Here is a 19,441-nt window from a genome sequence, read left to right as displayed (position 1 = left end):
GCAGCAGGGGCAGGTAGCTTGCCATGCTCCGGGGCACTGTCTTGCCCAGACCAGCGAGCCCCATCCAGCTGGCCAGGCCGTGTGCCGGCCTCAGCTCAGGGTAGACAGAGTGGGCCGGGGTTCCGCTCTACACCTCGGACATGGTATTTGGCAGGTAAGGTGTCTTTATCAGGAAGAGCCAGAGGTGCTAGGAGGGCCAGGCAGTCTCAGAAACAAGGGACATCACACAACCAGAGGAGACAGCAGAGCAGAGGAGCCAGAGACAGAGGGAAATTCCTACCCCAGACCCAGCAGGTCAGAGGGGCAAACACAGGGGCCGAGAGGGGGAACCCATGACGGCCAGGTCCATCGGCACCACCCCACCAGCACCACCCCACCTCACAAGGATTGCAGCTGATCAGGCCCTGCCGTCCACAGACCAGACTTGGGAGCTGCCTGTGTCCAGTGGGGAGCAAGTACGAGGCCCGGAACTTTGACGGGAGGGGAACCCATGGTGGAAGATTCAAGAGGCATTGAGAAGGACGAGGAGTCATCATGCCCGTGGCCTCCAGAGGCCCAGAGGCCCCACGGTCAGTGGCCAAAGGTGTGGACACAGGCCTTGAAGATGGGCAGGAGGCCCATCAGGCAGTGGATGTAGAGGTGGCACCGGCCGCACACGTGCCCAATCTATGACGTGTCCAGAGGTCTCCCTGATCCGGCGCCGGGTCCAGCTCTGCAGTGACCACAGCCTGGCCTTTTACTTTGGACCCAAGTAAGACTCTGTTAAAGTGGCAGAGACAGAATGGGGGTCCCCATGTCCAGCTACTACCCCCCTCCCCACGAGGCTGTCACCCCCCCAGACCCTCTGCCCACTTGTTACAATTGCAGCTAAGAAAATCCACCCCCTCCTTGGGCAGAACTCGTGCTTTCCCACTGGGCCTGAGCGCTGCAAGGCGGCACGTCCTGGTCACGACCACGGACCGCCTGGGCCTGAGTCCTTCAGAGGCTGTGGAGACGCAGCAGCGGCTTTCCCCGCCCATGCCACCCCTAGCAGAGAAGCACAGAGAGGCTTCATCCTGACGGAAACCCAATCCCCTTCACAGAGCCGTGCGACTGGGGACAGTCTCTCCTCGCTGGGTACAGCCTGGGTCAAAATACCGTGTTCTGGGCTAGCTAATCTTCCCCCTCCAGCAGGGCAGGAACACACCTGGGACCTGGGCGGGGGGCAATGATCACGGCTCTGTGTCCCCGAGGACGCACGAGACAGAATACGGAACAGTGCGGTCCCGCCCACAGCACGCTCTCTCCAGGAAGAGTCTGCGTGGCCTCCCGAGGGGCTCTGGGACTCCTGTGGCACCTGGGGGTCAAGGATCATGCGCGAACCACCTGGCCAGCTGGCCTCCATTCAGCCTCGGGACACAGGGCCTGGGCCTCCCGGCCATCTTTCCCATCAGAGCCTTGCCGCCCCGGGACCTGGAGCTGCCAGGTCCCAAAGTGGATCCTGGACATAAGCAGATAAGCAGGACGAGCACGTTTGCTCTGGGGCTGTTTATGGGCCGAGTCTGAGACCCGGTGCTCATCTGCTGGTGGAGCCCAGTGAGCTGAGAACAGCATGTCCCCATGAGGGGCTGAGAGAGCGAAGAGGCCTCTGGAGGCGGAAGTCTCCATGGAGGGTCACGGGAACAGGGCCCAACGCTTAGGAAACCCCAACACAGGCCGGTTCCCACGACTGCTCTGAGGTCAGCATCCCCCGATTTTCTGAAGGAGAGGATGAGGGGCCTACTGGGCCTGCCACAGGAGCAGGAGGCGTCTCATTGCACCCGAGCCTTGACACAGAGCACACCCGGGGCTGGGGGCAGGGGACAGACGGCCATTCTTACCACCACCATCTGCAGATGGTGGGCCGTGGGCCATGCATGTGTGTGGCCAACATTTAAACTTTTAACAGACTAAATTCAGAGAGACCAAAAAAAAGAGACCCTCCTCCCCCACCCCAGGGGGAGCCAGAGCCGAAAGATCCTACATCTTCAAGACCAAGGAGACGGGGGTCATGCGCTTTTCCAGGGTGACCCCCTCCCTCTGGGGAACGATGACTACTGCTTCCAGTGGACATGGCTGCACTTCACATACAATTCTAAGGAGCCCCATACAGCAGGTGAGAGGCAGGCCAGGAGGAAGATGCTGGCAGCAGACATATCAGCAGGCAAGGGGTCAGAACCACTGGATGAGCCCAGGGCCCGCCTCCCAGCCTGCCCACCCCCTCCCCTGTGCCCCGTCCTCTTGAGCCCTTGGGCTCCCAAGGAGAGCAGGGCCGGAGGACCTTCCCTGACCAGTTCGGGGAAATATTGCCCGAAGCAGGTTCCTCCCAGAAGGTGCTGGCCAAACCTGCCTCGTCTACCCAGTGACTTGCCCTCCAGCAATGGAGGCCATGGCCCACCTTCTGGCCAGTCCGTCTCTGTGTCTCCATTGAGCTCCGCCCGGGAGGGGCCCCGAGAGAGAAGCTCTGCTCCTGTCCACTCCCCCGCCACTGAGGCCACCGGTGGTACCTCCCCCACCCCGGGGAACGTGCTGGCTTCACAGCTAACAAGGGGTGAGGCCGAGCTGTCCTTGTTCCCTCTCTAATTCTCCTGCTGTTCTGACATGCACACCCAAGGTCTAAAATTAGGCCATTGGATTTCACACCTGACTTTCTGAGCTCCTGGGGAAGGGGGGGTCAGCGCTGATCCAGAAAGGTGTCAAATCTGTATCAGGAACAACATCTTCTGGACACGCTGCTCCGTCCGCCGGGTGGCGGGCTGCCTGTCTGTATGCCACGGCCCTCGGGGTCCCAGCCCCCCGGTCACCATTTGCACAATTTCAAACGTGAGGGCACCTGGCAGGCAGGGGGATAAAAAGGCTGTGAGGTCCCCACCATGTCCTCGGACCAAGTGCTGAGATGCCCTGTAGGCCACGCTCAGACCTGGGCCAGAGAACCAGGGTCAGGGCTCCAACTAACCCCTAGACGGGAAGACCCGGCCAGTGCACTCTGCCCGAAACCTGGCGGCCAGGCTGCCGTCGGGGCTCAGCTGCCAGAGGGCTGAGCCCATGCTGGAACACCCTCCCACTGCCATTGGGGTTTGTTTCGGAGGGACCCTGAGGTGCTCCCAGCAGGGCCCTGCCCCTGCCTGTCGCATCCATGGGGCTGCCTCAGGGAGGTCACGGTCCTGCCAGCCTAGAAACCCGGTGCTTTCGACCACACCTGCCCTCTCCCCACGCCTGCTTCTCAGAAAGCAGCTGGTGCAAGTGTTTCGCTGTCGGTACAAGGAGACAGCTTCTGGCGGTCAGGACCCTTCACCTCCGCCACCAGCCGACCTGTGAGACCTGGCCGCTCCCTTGGCAGCAGCCTCAGTCAGGGCTGACCCTTTCACGCTTCCCGCCCACCTCCAAGCCGCCTGCTACGGGCTCCAGAGGCGCTGATGTGGCATCCAAGTGCGGCTGACAATGGACTGACTGTCCCAGAACCTGCCCTGAGCTGAGCCGCAAGTGACTGCAGGATAGCACCATTGCCCGGGCAGCCCAGCCACAAACAGTGACCAGGAGAGGCCAACAGGGAGTGCCAGGTGGCCAGAGAGGAGGAGGGGTGGCAGCTGCCAGCCAGCTGCAAGCAAACTTCTAGTCCAACCTCGAGACCCTGACAACTGTGCCTGTTTTACAGATGAGAAAAACCAAAATTTGGCTCAGAGAAGCCAAAATTCCCACCCAGGTCCAGGTCAGGAGACCGCAGCAGCAGGATAGGCCACTGTGCTCAGACGCCCATGCCCCTCCCTGGGCTGGCGAGACAGGCAGGGAGGACTTAGGAGGGCAGAGGCACAGCTGCACTTGGCTTCTGGGGCCAAGCAGCCAAGGATGGGCCCAAAGTCACTGGAGCCGTCCTGCCCCTGGCACCCCTCCTAGGTGGCTGCCTCTCAAGGCCACCCCACAGAGAGCCCATACACTGTCAGAGTGGGGTGCACCCCAGCCCAGCAGGCGCATCCTAGGCTGCAGGGGGTGGGGCTGCAAGGCTGGACCCCCGACAGGGCCTCTCCTGCCAGCAGGGCCCCTGGTCCTGCCCCAGCTGGGCCAGCCAGCTTGCCATTCAGGGCTGTGTCTGCACCGGGAAGGCCCTCCTGGAGGAGGGCTGGGGAAGAAGGGGGGCCGGGGAGGAGGGGGGCCTGGGGAGGAGGGGGTAACGCACAGGAGCAGGAGCCCCAGCTGTCAGGTTCGGCTCTGCTCTCACAGCTGTGTGACCTAGGCAGGTCAAGCGACCTCTCTGGTCCTTAGCTGCCACTTCTGAAAAAATCTGGGGTGGACCCGCCCATCCCCCCCAGGAGTCTGCACATCAAATCCATTTGGGGAGGTGGTGACAACAATGCTTAGTCTCAGGACGGCCATCAGTGAGTACACCTGCCCCCAGCGCCCCCAGTCTCTGTCCCGCCCCCCTCGCTGCAGAGCAGCCCCTGATCCCCCACCCAAGGCTGCTGGGGACATTGAGAGCAGTTGGCTGACCCCCGCCCGCCACCTCGCCCAGGACCCGCAGAACAAGGCTGGACTCTACAGAGCCGAGAGCAGAGAGACTGGGCAGGAGAGCTCTGCCTGTGCCCCCTCCTCCCATGCTCCCCAATGCTGAGCAGTGCTCGTGCCTGACACCCTGAGAGAGGACAGGGAAAGCTGAGCGCGGGCAGATTCACCTCTGTCCCCGCCAGGCACAAGGGTGGGTCTGCCCCGAGGGGGGTGGGTCCCAGAGGCAGTGAAGACAGGCCCAGCCCCGGAGTGACCCCCCAGCTCATCATCTCCCAAGGCAGCCCCCCTCCCTGCAAAGCTGGTCGTGGGCACAGGAACTGTCCTCCAAGACTGGTTGGAGCCTCAGACAACAAGTACGGGATTTGGACAAATTAGTCTAGGAAGCTTTGCAGCCCCAATCCTACCCTCCCCTGATTCCCCAGATGCATCAGGTGGCCTGGTTCTCCATCCCTCTCTGCCCAGGACTCTGGGTCCCTCCCGACCTCGTGATCTCTGTCCCCCGGAGCCCTCTCGTGACCTCTGTCCCCTGGAGCCCACACTCCAAGGCCAATGCCTCTTTGGAGAAACTACAGGGATCTCAGGTCCAGAAACACCGTGTGCCCAGGGGCCTTCCCTGAGGTGCCCTGGGCATCGAGTCCCAGGGTCTTCGGGCTGGGTCTTGACCGCTTCCCACCCTAGCCCCCCTGAGGCTCAGGGAGCCAGGGCAGGGCCAGGAGGCGGGATCAGAGGAAACGCGGCATGAACGGGCTCCTATGGCTGCTCCTCCTGGCCAAGTGTGGCCCAGGCTTCCAGACCCTTCACACCCATTCCCCTCCCCCGCCGCCTGGCAGCCACTCTGGAGGAGAGCTGGACAAAGGCCACCCCTTGCCCCAACACCCTCCAGACCTCAGATGATACAGCTGAGGCCCAGGCCAGAGCAAGTGGGCAGTAAATAGAGACAAACCCCACGCCTTGGACATTTTTCCTGAATCTCAGATGGCCTCAGAGGAGGACCAAGGAATGGTGCAAAGCCGACGACACAGCCAGGCTGGCACTGTAGGTCAGCGGGAGGACCTACTACTCGCCCCCAGTGGAGAAACGACCTGGCCTCTGGCCCCCAGGCCACTCAGGGCTCACCCACAATAACTTACTGGGCCAGGCCCTACCCTCAGCTCCCAGGAGCCCTCGGTCTAAAGGAGGGGCGAAACGCAAACTCACAAGGATCAGGGCCCACAGACGTCTGCTGGGGCCAGGGCTCGGGGAGGGCTGGTGGGAGAGGGGGGCCCTTCTCGGAGGGAGCAGACCCTGCAAAGGCGGGGGGGTGGGGGGCATGCGAGGAGACCCAGGGGGTATGTGTCATCAAACCGCCCCTCCGTGCATCAGGGACCCCAGAGGTAACCCACCAGCCCCCCACACCTGTCCTACCAAATCAACACAAGTTCGGATGCAAATGCTGCCCCACTGCCCACCACTACCTCCAGCGGTGAAGCACCCCAGGAGAGGCGCTTTGTCTACCCCCACGCCCCAGCAGGACTGAGAGGAAACTCAGGCTGTACCCCTGGAACGTCAGGAGCTGGGGGGAGAAGCAGCCCAATTAGGTGGGGTCTTGCTGGGACTCCCTCCTCACTGCCTCGCCCACCACACGGTCTGGGCGCCTGGCGAGCTACCTGGTACCATACGTACCAGTTTGGGTCGGGGTTAGGGTTAGGGTATGCTTTAATGCTGCCCTGCTCAGACCCCTAGACTCTAAAGTTAGCCCAGCTGCTGCCCGCTGCCCCACACAGCTCTCCCTTCAGGGCTCGGGCCATGGGGCGGGCAGGGCTGCACATCCTAAGAAGCACACACACACATGCCATGGCACATCCAGGCCAGAGGAGAGAGCGTGGGTCCTGGTGACACTGGGCTGACCGTCCCCACTGGGAGCCGAGGCCAGACACCCCATAGCTCTGCAAAAATCCGGCTCGCTGTGGAGCCCAGTTCGTGCACAGCCGTGCCCTCGGAGTGAGACTCTGAGCCAGATGGGAGCAAGGGTGTCAGACAGCCTGTCCACGCCCAGCCCAGCTCCCCGTGCTCACATGTGCACATGCATGTACAGCCACGTGTGCACCTCTCACACACATCTCACTGCTGCCTGAGACACAACCAGGGTGCAGGCCAGCACTAGGGGTCCTTCCTCGGGACCGCCGGCCTGTCCACCTCCCCACCCACCCCTGCCTGGCTCCTCCCGAAGCTCAGTCCAGCCAAGGAGCCCCGACCCCGCTGGCTGCCTGTCTCCAGGACAACTCCGGACGCCAGCTTCTGTGTAACTGCTCACTGGTTTCAGGCTTTCGGCCCCTAGATCTGGGGGAGAGTGTCCCTGCTGTTCTGGACTACCCAGCCTGTGGTCACATGTCAGGGAAACCAGCAGGGCATGTGGAAAAGGACACAAGTCCTTCCCCTCAAGGAGACCAGTCTGTCAGGACAGAGGGACGGCACATTGATCAGGGCGCGTGGCCCTCCCCTCAAGGAGACCAGTGTGTCTGTCGGGAGGGACAGCATGTTGACCAGGGCGTGGCCCTCCCCTCAAGGAGACCATTCTGTCTGTCTGTGGCCTCTTTGTGATGAGCAGCCCCGCCCCCACCCTGCTCCCACCAGATGAAGAGAAGACCTAACTCGTCAACCAAATGCAAATATGTCCTGTTCTGCCCCGGGGACCGAGTGGCCACCTGAGATGAAGAAAGCTTGGAACAGCATGTGCCGACGCCCTGGAGGTGAGCATAAGGCGTCCACAGCTCTGCCAGCTGGCGCCTTGGGGGTGGCCTCTCCCCCACCCCCAAGATGCTGCTGCAGACAGCAGACCAGAGGCCCCAAAAGCTTCCCCTCATCCTGCCGGGGAGAGGCGTCTCCCCGAAGGGCTGGCAAAGGGATGGCCCAGAGCCCACTGCCCTCTCTCCACCTCCCACCCAGCCCCCGCAAAGCCCCGTGCCCACAGATGACCTGGCGGGGGTCTGCCACCTGGTTCACTTGCTGTGGGTTCCTTCCTGCTCCCCAGTGCCTGTCAGCCCAGGGGCTGCAGACCACTCTGAGGGAAGCCACATTTGGGAAAAGTGACCATGGCTACAGAGCACATCTGGTGCTGGGGTGGGAGATTCACAAGAAGATGGCTTTGTTGCGCATGTAGCAGGAGAGGAGCCAACCCCAGCCTAGACCTTCCAACTCACCCATTGGAACAGCGGCCCCGCCAGGCACACAGGGCAGCCCTGGGCTGTCTGCTAAAGCCAAGATGTGGCAGGACCCCAGGGGAGGGGCGTCCTCCCCAGGTGCCGACCTTGGCAGGGAAGCAGGAGGATGCTCCCACGCTGACCAGAGACAGACAGGGAGGGAAGAGCCGCCAGTCTGTCCGTCTGTCCACCTGTCTATCCATGCAGCCCGCCCTGGGCGCACTTACCACATTCCAGAAGAGCGGATTGAAGACAATGGCAAGGACAGCAGCCACAAAGTGGGGTTCCGAGAGGTCCACGTAGCCAAGCAGCCGGGTCATAATGCAGAGGTCTGCCTGAAGGGACAGAGTGGCATCAGTGGGAGACGGGCCTGCCCCACCTGGCCCCACCTGGCCAACACCGGAGAGAAGACAAGCCCAGAGCTCAGAAATAAAGTTACCCTCCAGGAACAGGCCGGCAGGCTCTGGTGCGTCCAAGTCCGGCAAACATTACTACAGTGTAATCTCATAAATCTGAAGATAAAAAGCAAAACCCAGCCAGCCGTGTTATGCCTGTTGGAGGGCGGTTGGGCCACAGTGGAAGCCAGGGAGGAAATCGGTGACTCTGAAGGTGAGTATCCAGCACCTGGTGGAGCAGTGACCCCACTAGGGTAACCAGGACCCTGCGGAGGTGTTTAGAGCCAACCTGAGGGGCCGACACCCGTGTGAGGATGCTCAGCATCTGAGAACCAGATAAAAAGAGCAGCAGTGGCTTTTCCCACCTGCTGGACTGCGCTCCTGAGTGTTGGTGGGATCCCCAACCCCAGGCACCGGCCCCGGGAACATACACATGTGCGCATGGCTGCTCCTATCGGCACGCATGCAACATGTGTGCATCACAGGAGCTTGGGAAAACCAGATGCACCACCCCAAAGCAATTAGAGAATTTAAACAGACCAGGTCTGTGCCAACTTGCCTTGTTTTCAAATACACGTCAAATGGATGAGGAAGCTGCAGCGCCCCAGAGCCCTTGTGCATTTTCAGGAACTACCACCATATAGCTGAGCACCCCTCCTGTGCCTGGGCCAGGTCTCCCCCACCTTCTCCCTGTCCACCGTCTGGCCGCTCACTCTTTGTGGCCCCCACCCACTCCATGCTGGTAGCTCTCTGCGGCTATGACAACCAAAAACAGCTCCAGACATGGCCCAGACATCCCTGGGGACAGAACTGAGATCTGCCCCCCCACTGGCCTCTGGGGACAAGGAGGAGACAGCCAGATGCTTCCAGCACTGAGTTTTTTCTTTAAAAAGGATGAGACACCACTGATATTCTGAGTGCTAAGTTACTGCATCACTCTCTGTTTTTTGTTTTTAGACATCCATGATACCTCTCCACATGCAGTTCAGTTCAGTTCAGTCACTCAGTCATGTCTGACTCTTTGTGACCCCATGGACTGCAGCACACCAGACTTCCCTGTCCATCACCAACTCCTGGAGCTTACTCAAATTCATGTCCATCACGTCAGTGATGCCACCCAACCATCTCATCCTCTGTTGTCCTCTTCTCTTCCCGTCTTCAATCTTTCCCAGCATCAAGGTCTTTTTCAATGAGTCGGTTCTTCACATCAGGTGGCCAAAGTATTGGAGTTTTAGCTTCAGCATCAGTCCTTGCAATGAATATTCAGGACTGATTTCCTTTAGGATGGACTGGTTGGATCTCCTTGCAGTCCAAGGGATTCTCAAGAGTCTTCTCCAACACCACAGTTCAAAAGCATCAATTCTTTGGTGCTCAGCTTTCTTTATAGTCGAACTGTCAGTCCATACATGACTACTGGAAAAACCATAGCCTTGACTAGACGGACCTTTGTTGGCAAAGTAAGGTCTGTGCTTTTTAATATGCTGTCTAGGTTGGTCATAGCTTTTCTTCGAGGGAGCAAGTGTCTTTTAATATCATGGCTGCAGTCACCATCTGCAGCGATTTTGGAACCCAAGAAAATAAAGTCTCTCACTGTTTCCATTGTTCCACCATCTATTTGCCATGAAGTGATGGGACCGGATGCCATGATCTTAGTTTTTTGAATGTTGAGTTTTAAGCCAACTTTTCCCCTCTCCTCTTTCACTCTTATCAAGAGGCTCTTTAGTCCACATGCAAGTCACAATAAAAATAAGCCTCAGCTGGGAAGAAAGTCAGGACCATGGGGGTTCTGGTCTTTCCCATAATATCACCTGCAATGGTGAGACACAGTTCATTCTTTCGGAAAGTGTTTGTCTCAGGCCACCCAGCCCTGCAGACACTCCACAGGTGACCACTCCTAGCTTGGCTCAGCCTGCCATGCCGCTGAGCATGGCTGTGAAAGATTCAGGAACATCTTGGAGCTCAGATGCTGGCATGTCCCTCCCACATGGCCTCCTCTGCCTGTCAGTTGGCAGGGCCCAGGGAAAAAGCCAGACTCAGTTGACCGCCCAAGACAGAAGAAAAGCTGAGCCAAGAATCAGAGGTGCATGGTTGCGGGAATGCTGGGCACACTGGCCCATGCCAGGGCCACGGAAGCACAGGTGCAGGATACAAAGGATGGCCAAGCCCCCTCAGCAACCATGGGGAGCAAGGCTGGACACAGGGCCCTGCCTCGATGGGCCACAGTGGAGCACCCTGTACGCTGCCACCCTTTCGACTAGCTCCCCCCCGCAGCCAGGTGGCACCTGCCAAGGTGTGGAAGCCCCTAGGAAGGACAGGCTGCAGCCTGAGGGAGACTCCCCAAAGCTTTGAGGAGTGGCTGATTCAGAGGACGTTTCTTAAGCATGTCTGACTGTGAGGCTCCGCCCACTGAAATGCTGTCTGGGGGGGCGGGGCAGGGGGCGCGGGATGGACCAGAGTCCTGCTTGGGTCCTGCTCAGCGGCCAACGGAGCAGGCTGAGGTCCGGCACCAGCCCCCTCCATGAAAGCAGACACTCTCAGCCGGGAGGCCTCACTGGCCCCAGTGCTCCTCCTGCTCACCCGCCTCACTGCCAGCTCCTTCCTCTCACAGCAAGTCTACTCTGGTGGTGCCCCCATCATCCCCCTGCTCAAAACTCTGCCAAGTGGCCCAGTACCCCCAGGAAGGGGCTGGCTCCCAAGGCTCACTTCCTGCCACACCAGCACCCATGCCTCCCCACCCAGCCCAACATCTCTGATGGATTCCCCTCCACCAGTCTTACCTGCCATTCTTCCTGCCACCCCTACCCACAAACAGCGTGTTCTGAACCCTTTCAAATGCCTTCTGAAATACCCTCTGTCCCTCAAACTCCTATTCATCCCTTAAGACCCAGTGAGAGCATGTCCGGTAGCCTCGTCCATGGGCCCTCCTGTGTCTTCTGTGTGTACCCTATCTGTCCCTGTCCCTGTCATCTGTCCCTGTTTGGTGATGGTTCCTCCGGATGAGGGGCCATTTCTTCCCCATCTCTGTATCATCTGCCTGGCACAGAGTGTTTGTTGGGTGAATGGTGGCCCTTGTTTCTTCATCAATAAAACACACGGTGGTAAGGGGACATCTCAGCCGCCTGTGCTCCAGGGACTTCAACCCCCTCCCTCTGACTTCAGAGCAAGACAGGAAGCAGCCCAGGTAACGTGAGTGGGCCCTGCGGGGAGCCGCCCTGAGCCTGCAGACCTCTCTGCTTCTGAGGCCAGAGATTCACCAGCTGCCCAGAAGCTGTGCTTCCTAAGTATGTGTTTTTCTGGCGACTCTTAAGCTGAGAAATCAAGCAATGTTCTCAAGCCTTGACCTGGGGTGCGGGTGCAGTCCTCAGTTCCTTAGAAACCCAGGGGTGGAACCCACTCAAGGCGGGTCAGTCTCCCGTCCCCAGGGGGGCGGAGCTCGAGGTGGGGGGGCGAGGACCAGCCATGTGCATGAAGAGCCCAGGGACATACTGAGAGTCTGAGCTCTGATCTGAGCCATATTCGATCACATTCATCAACTCCGTGAACCATACTTCCCACTAATGGCCCCCAGCCCTGGCCTGTCCTCTGAATCACCATGTCCAGCTTAGGGCCAGAAGAGAAAACGTGCTTCTCAACATGTTTATGACAGCGACAACTCCCATGGGAGCTTCTGTGGCATTTCTGCAGACAAGGGTGTCACTGTCAGCAGATGCCGTTTTAAGGAGTTCCTCTCAACCGGAAGAATCCGGAGCCTCAAGCCTGGCGACCGTGTCCATGGGGACACCAATGCCCCCCACTGCCAGGGCCCACAGGTAGCCCCACTCAGCAGAGGTGAGTCAAAAACCCTTCCCTGCAGCCGTGCCAGCAACCCTGGGACTCAATGTGTCCGCCCTGACACCCATCACATTTTATGGGGAAACTCACAGAGGTTGCCGGCGGGTCAGATCCTCCAGGCCCCGCCGCTCACACAGCCTCAGCCCCCGTCACTTTCAACTACCAGCCAGCAGACACCTGTACAAGGATAGGAAACCCCACAGTCCCACAGAAGCCCTGTGTCCTCAAGCTGTGCCTCCTGACCTGGGCTGGCAGGGCCAGAAGGAGAGAGGGCAAAGGGTCAAGCGTGAGGCCTGCCCACGTGGGGAGCAGGTGCAGGTGGTGGCCAGGGGCTCGAGGTCACCCAGGCTCTGGCTAGTGAGCTGGAGGAAGCCGGCATACGGTCCAGTGGCTGCCTGGAGGGTGCAGAGGGGTCTTTTGGGGTGATGGAGCCTGGGTGGTCAGGGGTACATGAGAAGTCTCCATCTGGGCAGACATCACTACATGAATTACACCTCAGAAAAGAAAGTCAGTAGGGGAACTGGGAACTGGCCCCCTTTCCCCAAAGGGCCCAGGGAGAGACGTGGTCCTCCTGCTAGGCTTCAGGTATTTACATTCAGCAGACACGAAGCACCCCCAGGAGGCACCACTCAGGGGGGACTCTGCCAGCTAAGCCCCTGCAGCAAGACCAACATGCATCTACTGATGCGTAGGTGCTCGCGCCTCACCTCGGGCAGTCACTCAGCAGCACCAGCCCTGTTGTCATGCCCGCTCGGAGACAAGCAAGCCAGGGGCTCGCAGAGGCCAGGTCGACCAGCCCTTCCAGATTCCAGATTCCAGATTCCAGGTTCAGGCACTGGGGCAAAGATAAGTCCTGAACATTCCCTAGGGGGCCAGACAAGTGAGCAGAAGAAAGACACTGGCTGAGGCCACCGGAAGCCGACATCCAGCCAGGTCCCCCCCAACCCCCCGTTAGGACCGTGGCCCCTACCCAGGTCCCAGGGCCCTCGTCACCCAGGAAGCATCTGGTCACCTTGAAGGGGGATTTGTGTTGCCCAGAGAGGGGCGTGTGGAACAGAGAATGACGAACAGGCCAGGTGGCAGCAGAGCGGCCCCTCCTGGCTTCAGGCTCTGAGGCTGGCAGGTCCTTTTCGGGCTGCTGTCATCTCCGTGACCCAAGGAGGCCCTCCCTCCAAAACCCCGTCAGACAGGAGCAGAGCAGGTGGGTCCCCAGTGCCGCCCCCAGAACCCTGCACCCCGCCCTGGGCCACCTCAGCTATGGGAAGGGTCCCCCCACCTTACTAAAGCCGTGGAAGTCCTGGCCCTCTGCTCTTGGTAATTCTAATGATGCAGCTCCTGCGGTTCCAAGGTCACGGGCTGCAGGGTCCCAGCGCTGGAATGCAGAGGAGATGCTCCGCCTACCGCACCCCGGCAGCACTCTGTGAGGGGCTCAGAGGCTGGACCATACCGCTTGCCATGCGAGGGGTACGCAGACGTGGCGGGTCAACAGCACCCGGGTCACATTGTGACATCCAAACAAACAGCAGGGGCCCAGGAGTCAAAGTCACATCGACCGCAGGTGGGACCCACGTACCGCTCAGCACAGAGGGCAGGGCACAGGCTGGAGACAGTGTGTCGGCCTCCAGCAGGACCCTCCATCTCAGGGCCTCCAAGCAACTCAGGAGACATTTACCAGGAAACCAGTGCTGTGAGCCCCGCACTAGCGCAGACGCACAAAGGAGGGCCACAAAGTTCTGTACTAAGGCAGCCATGACCTCGATCAGGCACCAGGCACAGAAGGTCTCCAGGCAGCAGACAATCCGGGCTGGGGGCTCCCTCCCACCCTCTAGAAGGACCAGAGGGGGCCTCTGTGACCACCTCCCCTGGGGGATAAGCGGGGGAAACAGGTGCAACCTGTCTTTTCTAATGAGTCAGTTCTTCGCATCAGGTGGCCAAAGTATTAGAGTTTCAGCTTCAGCATCAGTCCTTCCAACGAATATTCAGGACTGATTTCCTTTACGATTGACTGGTTTGATCTCCTTGCAGTCCAAGGGACTCTCAAGAGTCTTCTCCAACACCACAGTTCAAAAGCATCAATACTTTAGCACTCAGCTTTCTTTATGGTCCAACTCTCACATCCGTACATGACTACTGGAAAAACCATAGCTTTGACTAGACAGACCTTTGTCAGCAAAGTGATGAATTCTACCAAACATTTAAGGAACAAAGAACCACAATTCCGCACAGTCTCTCCCAGAACACTTCCCAGCTCCCACTAAGAGGCTTGCATTCCTTTAACGGTATAACCGGACAAAGACACTACAAGAAAACTACAAACCATACTCCTCATGAACACAGCCCTCCAAAACCCTCAGCAAAATGATGGAAACTCAAAACCTGTAATGTATACAAAGAGAACAGATCAGGACCAAGTTGGGGGTCACGCCAGGAATGCGGGGCTGGTGCGACAACCAACATCCACACAGACAGACAGAAGAGGAAAAGCCATACGGCCATCTCAACAGAGGCAGGAGAAACCAATGCTCTGTACATTGACATGACTTGCCAAAGGTCTGGACTCTCACCCCAAAACACTGAGAACTTCACAGAATAAACAGAATAAGTTGTCCAAAGAAATGGCCTGATGTTTATTCTGACCAATGTGATAACGCCAAGAGAATTTGAAAAACAACTCTGTGTAGTAGGCAAACATCTCACCCTGGAAGGCAGCTCCGACATGCCCCGCACCCCTGGGATTTGCCTCCCAAATGGTCACAGAGCAGTCACATACAGGGACTGTGCAGCCCAAGAGGCCCGGCCCCCAAGCATGGCCTGGACGCAGCCTGAACCTTGCCTTCTGAAGACCACCCACCCTCAGTGTGGTCACCTGAACTTCACAGCTGACAGAGCTCTCATCTTACAAAGCAGGTAACTGAAGGGGCCCTTTGGACACCTATACCACCCATGCTCACAAGGGACAAGGGCTGGGGAACCACCTGGAAATGGGCATGAGCGGAGTCCCCGACTGTGCCCTGGCAACCCAAGCTCCCCAAGAAGCTGACACCATGGGGCACCATCGGAGCCCTTCTGTCTGGCTCCATCTCCCACCAGTCAGCAGGCTTCACGCGGCTGCTGAGCCAAGGAGGAGCCGAGCCAAGTTCAGGGTAGAGAGGGCCTTGGTCAATGAGGCTGCAGCAGGGACAGTCCTCAGCCCAGGGGGCGGCAGTGGTGGGGGGCTACTTTCTATGCTAAAAACAAAGTCCTGATTCCGAACCCACTGGAGCAGGCCCAGGAGCTACTGGTCAAGGGCACTGCACCCACATCAGCAGGTGTGTAGCCACTGGGATCGTGCGGTGGTGCATGACAGAACGACATTTTTTTATGTATTGGGTCAAATATACTATTAAAAGTAACTTCACTGATTTTTTCTTAGTTATTAAACTGTGGCTACTAGAGGAGTTTGGATTTTCACCATGACCACCACCCCTGCCCTGGCCATCGGATGGGGCTGGGTCAGCTCGCTGCCAGCCTGCAGCTCAGATGTGTCGGATGCAAAGAAACCATCCCGGGGACAATATCTCTCCAAACCAGAGATTCTGACAGAGGAGGGAGGAGGGCTGCCAAGCGGCACAAATAGACAACGTGGAATGTTGTTGGCAACAGGAAGCTTAACTGTACCAACATGGGCAGGGGTGGAAAACGGAATGTTAGCCAGAGAGGGTCACCCTGACCCATCTCCTGAAAGCTCCCAGATCAGTCCCACTGCACAGCCCCAGAGGGAAGGGAGAAATAGCAGAAGAGACCTGCCTGCACACACCCAGGAAGTCTCCTCCTCCCCCACTGCCAGGCCTTGCTCAGACCTTAACCTTGCAGGGGCTCCACTGCCCAAAGCCCTGAAGGTCTCCCCACCTCTAGTCAACGGTGCCCATCCTTCCACCTGGAGTTCTCATCCGTGAAGTAGCCACCCCAGGCTGGGCAATCCCGAGGGTCCCCTCTGGCATTCCAAGATCTCTGCCCTTCTCATCTGAGATCTGCTAGGATAGAAAGCACGGCACGCCATGGACCTCATGGGTTTCAAGACCTCTAACGCCATCAGGAACATTCGTCCTCCCAGGGCAGCTGGTGACATTCACCTGGATCTGGGTGCCCATTACACCGGAGAGCTCGCTCTGAACCGCCCAAGGCACACAGAGTGACCCAGCACTTCACGGAAAGTTCTCTGAAATAATAAGTCTTCCTCCCCTCCTCTGCTTTCCTCCCATCCCCTTGGGCTGTCCAGCACTTCCTGGGGACAGACGTGAGGCTTCTCTTTGTTCCGGAACAAATCCACCTCCTCACGGCCTTGGCTCTGCCAGCCCTCCACCAGAGAACCTGACCCCCTGGCTTATCTGTCAGAGCTCAGATCAGAGGTCACCTTCTTAGGTAGGGGATGAGCTATCTTGGGATCGCAGTCCCCCTCCCCACCAGCCAGTCTCTAAAACATGGTCCAATTTTATCTCCAGGAGAGAATTTTAGGTTTCCAGGCTCACTAGAGTGAAAAGTCAGTGAGAGCCCACAAAGAATGTCACCTGCCATTCCAGTAAGCAACAAAAGTTGCCCCCATCAGGCCACTGGCCACTGCTGCCAACCCAGGTGTGCCCTGAGGGGGTTTAGGATGGAGAAAAACAGGAGATTGGCCCCAGACAGGATGAGATCTAAGGAATAATTTCAAGGACCCAGACTCTTGCATCATCCCAGATTCAGAAATGCGCTAAAATCATGAAAGAGATGTTTGTTTCTTGTGTGTGTGTGCGCACATGATTACCAGTAATCTTTTGATGTTCCACCACATGTTTTGGGGTTTTGTTTTTCCAGCAAAAACTTCTATATATCCTGGTTCCTCCCTAACCTCTCTGGAACAGTCTCTCAGAGCTACTAAGAGGCTCTTTCCCGGGCTCCAGTCCGCAAGAAGACCCTCAACAGAACATAACTCGCAACCCTCAGGTTGTGCGTTTTTCTTCGATGGACACCTGCTCTCGCTCAAGACCAGCGGTACCAACGAATGGACCACAAATGGTGGCCTCGAGCAGAGACCTATTTGGGGCTCCACCAGGAGTGGCAGATTCCGGAAACGTGTATGTCTTGTCTCAGAGGCGGCTCCGAGGGAGGGGGCCGGGGGCCAGAGGGTCTCCAGCACCGGGTCCGCCCAGTCCATCCCGGCCCGGCCCGCGCGGGGCTCGGCAGGCCCCGAACTCCCCGCTAGTCCACCGGGGAGGAGGCCAGTCCTCTGGCCTCGGCTCCGGGCGCCGCCCTCCCGGAGCCTCGAGATCCCGGGGGTACACAGGTGTACGCGCCCAGGCGCGGGGCCCTAGACACCGCCCCGGCGCCCCGCCCCCGTTGCCTGGTAACGGCGGTCCCGCCCCCCGGCGTAGGAAGAGGCCCCGCCCGCGACACCCCTCCCGCCCCGCGCCGGGTACCTTCCTGAAGTCTAGGTTGCCAAGGCCTCCGCAGCAGTCCGGCGCAGCCACCGAGCTGCGCACGGGCCCCGCCCGGCCCGGACTCGTTGGCCGCGGATTGCCTTGCAGGGATCGCGCTCGGGCCTCGAGGAAGCCCCCGACACCCAGAACCGGCCCCATCGGGCCCGAGAAGCGCCGCCGGCCGGGGTCCTTTCGCCGTGACCCTGCTTCCCCGGCCTTCTGGGAAATGTAGTCCCTGTCCCTGCGCAGCGCCGAGCTCCCAGGCTCGCGCTAGCCTCTCGCGGAGCCGAGAACTACAAGTCCCAGGGCCGTGCGCGGCGGCGCTGGCCGGTCCCGAGGCTGCCACGCAGCCGCGGGGACCTTGCTTGCCGGCCCCCAACCCCCAGCCCCTGGCTACCCACTCGGTCAGCCAACTGACCTGGCGTTCCTGTTCTTGGCCGTCGTCTGGCTGGAGGCCGCCAGCGGCGGGTCGTAAGTTTAAGTAGCGTGCTGCCTAGCCCCTGAGGAGCTGGACTTTGGCCGACTCAGCCCCTAGTCCCTCCCGGGGGCCGACTGTGGCGCGAGGGGGAGTGTTGAGGGGTGGGAACGCCCCTCACCTCCCGCTTCCAGTCGGCGACCCTCCTCCAGTGGCCCTCGAGCACTCACCGGGGCAGCCCTCACTGTCCCCTGGGGTATGACAGCCGAGCAGCAATGAATGGTTGCAAGCTGGGATGCAAAACGGGGAGGTGAGGGGGCACTGCCCTGGAATGCTCAGGGAAGGACCCGAGGGAGGCCATAGCGCTGGAGAAGGTGCCAGACATGCAGATTTGGGGGGTAGGAAGGGACTCACCTGTGCAGGTGCTAGGAGACAGGAGGGGTCCTTCAGAAATCCTGGAAAGGCTGGAGTAGTGGTGGGGGAGACAGTGGGAGGGAACAGGCTTTGAAAAGTAGGTGGGTTACTGGCTGGTTGGGTCCCAAGAGAGCCCTCTTTGTAGCTAGTTGCCACATACCTGGGAGCCTGGCAAGCCATCTGATTCCAGCCCACGCCTCTCTCCCTTGCTTCCCCTCCACCCCGCACCTGCCAGGCCAGGGCATTTGTGAGCTGCCACCGTGTGCCCAATCATGTGCAACTTCCACAACACCCCTGGGATGGGGCAGAGGCAGGCCCACCATGATACAGGAAGGACGCTGGCATTGGTGCACACACCAACTCCGTGGTTGTGGGCAGCTGTCAGTTCCTCAGAAGCACAAGTGAGGTACCTGTTGGTAAAACCCACAGCACAGGACCTGACTCCTGGAAAGTGCTTGAGAACCACTGGCCACCGCTGGGCTGGGTGCACAGCAGGTGCTGAAGGGCTGGTTTGCCCACTGACCACCTCGTGCAGGGTGTCCAGGCAGGGCCTGCCAGAACCAGAGCCGATTCTGGGGAGCTCACCAAGGGGGAGAGCCCCCAGGGGGCACTCCCTACCCACCACAGTCCATTTCACCCGAGCCCCAGTTTTCTCCCCACGTGGCCGTTCCTTCCCCCCGCCCCCACCTTGTTCTTTTATTAAGCCAGGAAAATTAGTTTTTGTGCGCTTGGTTTATGTGGGAACAAAGAAAATGTCAGAGATCACAGCACAGCTGATACAACCAGCTGAATCCACTCCTCCACCCCTCCTAGAAAGGAGCACTCCAAAACTCAGAAACCAGACTCAGCTTCCAGTGTAGTTGGTGGATCGGAACTGTTCAGGTCAGGAACATCCTGCTGAAGGTGTCTGGGGCCAGAAGTCCGGCCTGGCCCTTTGAAACGCCCCAGTCTGAGCTTGCAGGGAAGCCACCCAGGCTGACTTCTCTCAGGGGCTATGCTTCCTCCCGCATCCCTGGCAAACACAGAAGTCACTTCTGAGGCAGCGTGCTTCTCTGTGGACAAAATATTTGTTCCAGATTCCGACCCAAAGTCCCTGTTTCTGGAGCTTTAACAAATAGCTCCTTTCTCCCCCAGCCCGACCCCGGGGTTGTCTCTCTTTACCCCTAGATACCTCTCCACATATCCAGAGCTGTTTATCATGAGCAGCTACCGTCACAGGCTCCAAGGCAAACGTCTCCAGATGACCTCTCTGGC

General features: G+C 59.1%; 1 protein-coding gene and 1 long non-coding RNA gene across 23 annotated transcripts in view; one reads left to right on the top strand and one right to left on the bottom strand.

The window, feature by feature from the left end:
- PEMT (phosphatidylethanolamine N-methyltransferase) overlaps positions 1–18,405 on the bottom strand; it is a 35,709-nt gene extending 17,304 nt beyond the window's left edge. Inside the window, exons 1-4 of one of the 22 annotated variants that reach the window (XM_027517169.1) lie at positions 13,205–13,539; positions 12,631–12,787; positions 12,014–12,100; positions 7,925–8,028 (exon numbers count right to left, since the gene is read on the bottom strand). In XM_027517169.1, coding sequence (XP_027372970.1) covers positions 7,925–8,017 — 93 coding nt within the window. In that variant the 5' untranslated portion in view covers positions 8,018–8,028; positions 12,014–12,100; positions 12,631–12,787; positions 13,205–13,539. The other 21 variants (XM_027517168.1, XM_027517179.1, XM_027517155.1 and 18 more) reach the window with 21 other exon arrangements.
- Positions 14,038–17,013, top strand: LOC113877234. Its single transcript, XR_003506720.1, has 2 exons — positions 14,038–14,830; positions 16,757–17,013. It is a non-coding gene; the product is annotated as an uncharacterized LOC113877234 (long non-coding RNA).
- Positions 18,406–19,441: the final 1,036 nt, after the last annotated feature.

The sequence above is a fragment of the Bos indicus x Bos taurus genome, chromosome 19, assembly GCF_003369695.1.
Source record: "Bos indicus x Bos taurus breed Angus x Brahman F1 hybrid chromosome 19, Bos_hybrid_MaternalHap_v2.0, whole genome shotgun sequence".
NCBI classification, from domain to species: Eukaryota; Metazoa; Chordata; class Mammalia; order Artiodactyla; family Bovidae; genus Bos; species Bos indicus x Bos taurus.
This window is presented reverse-complemented; position numbering and strand designations above follow the sequence as displayed.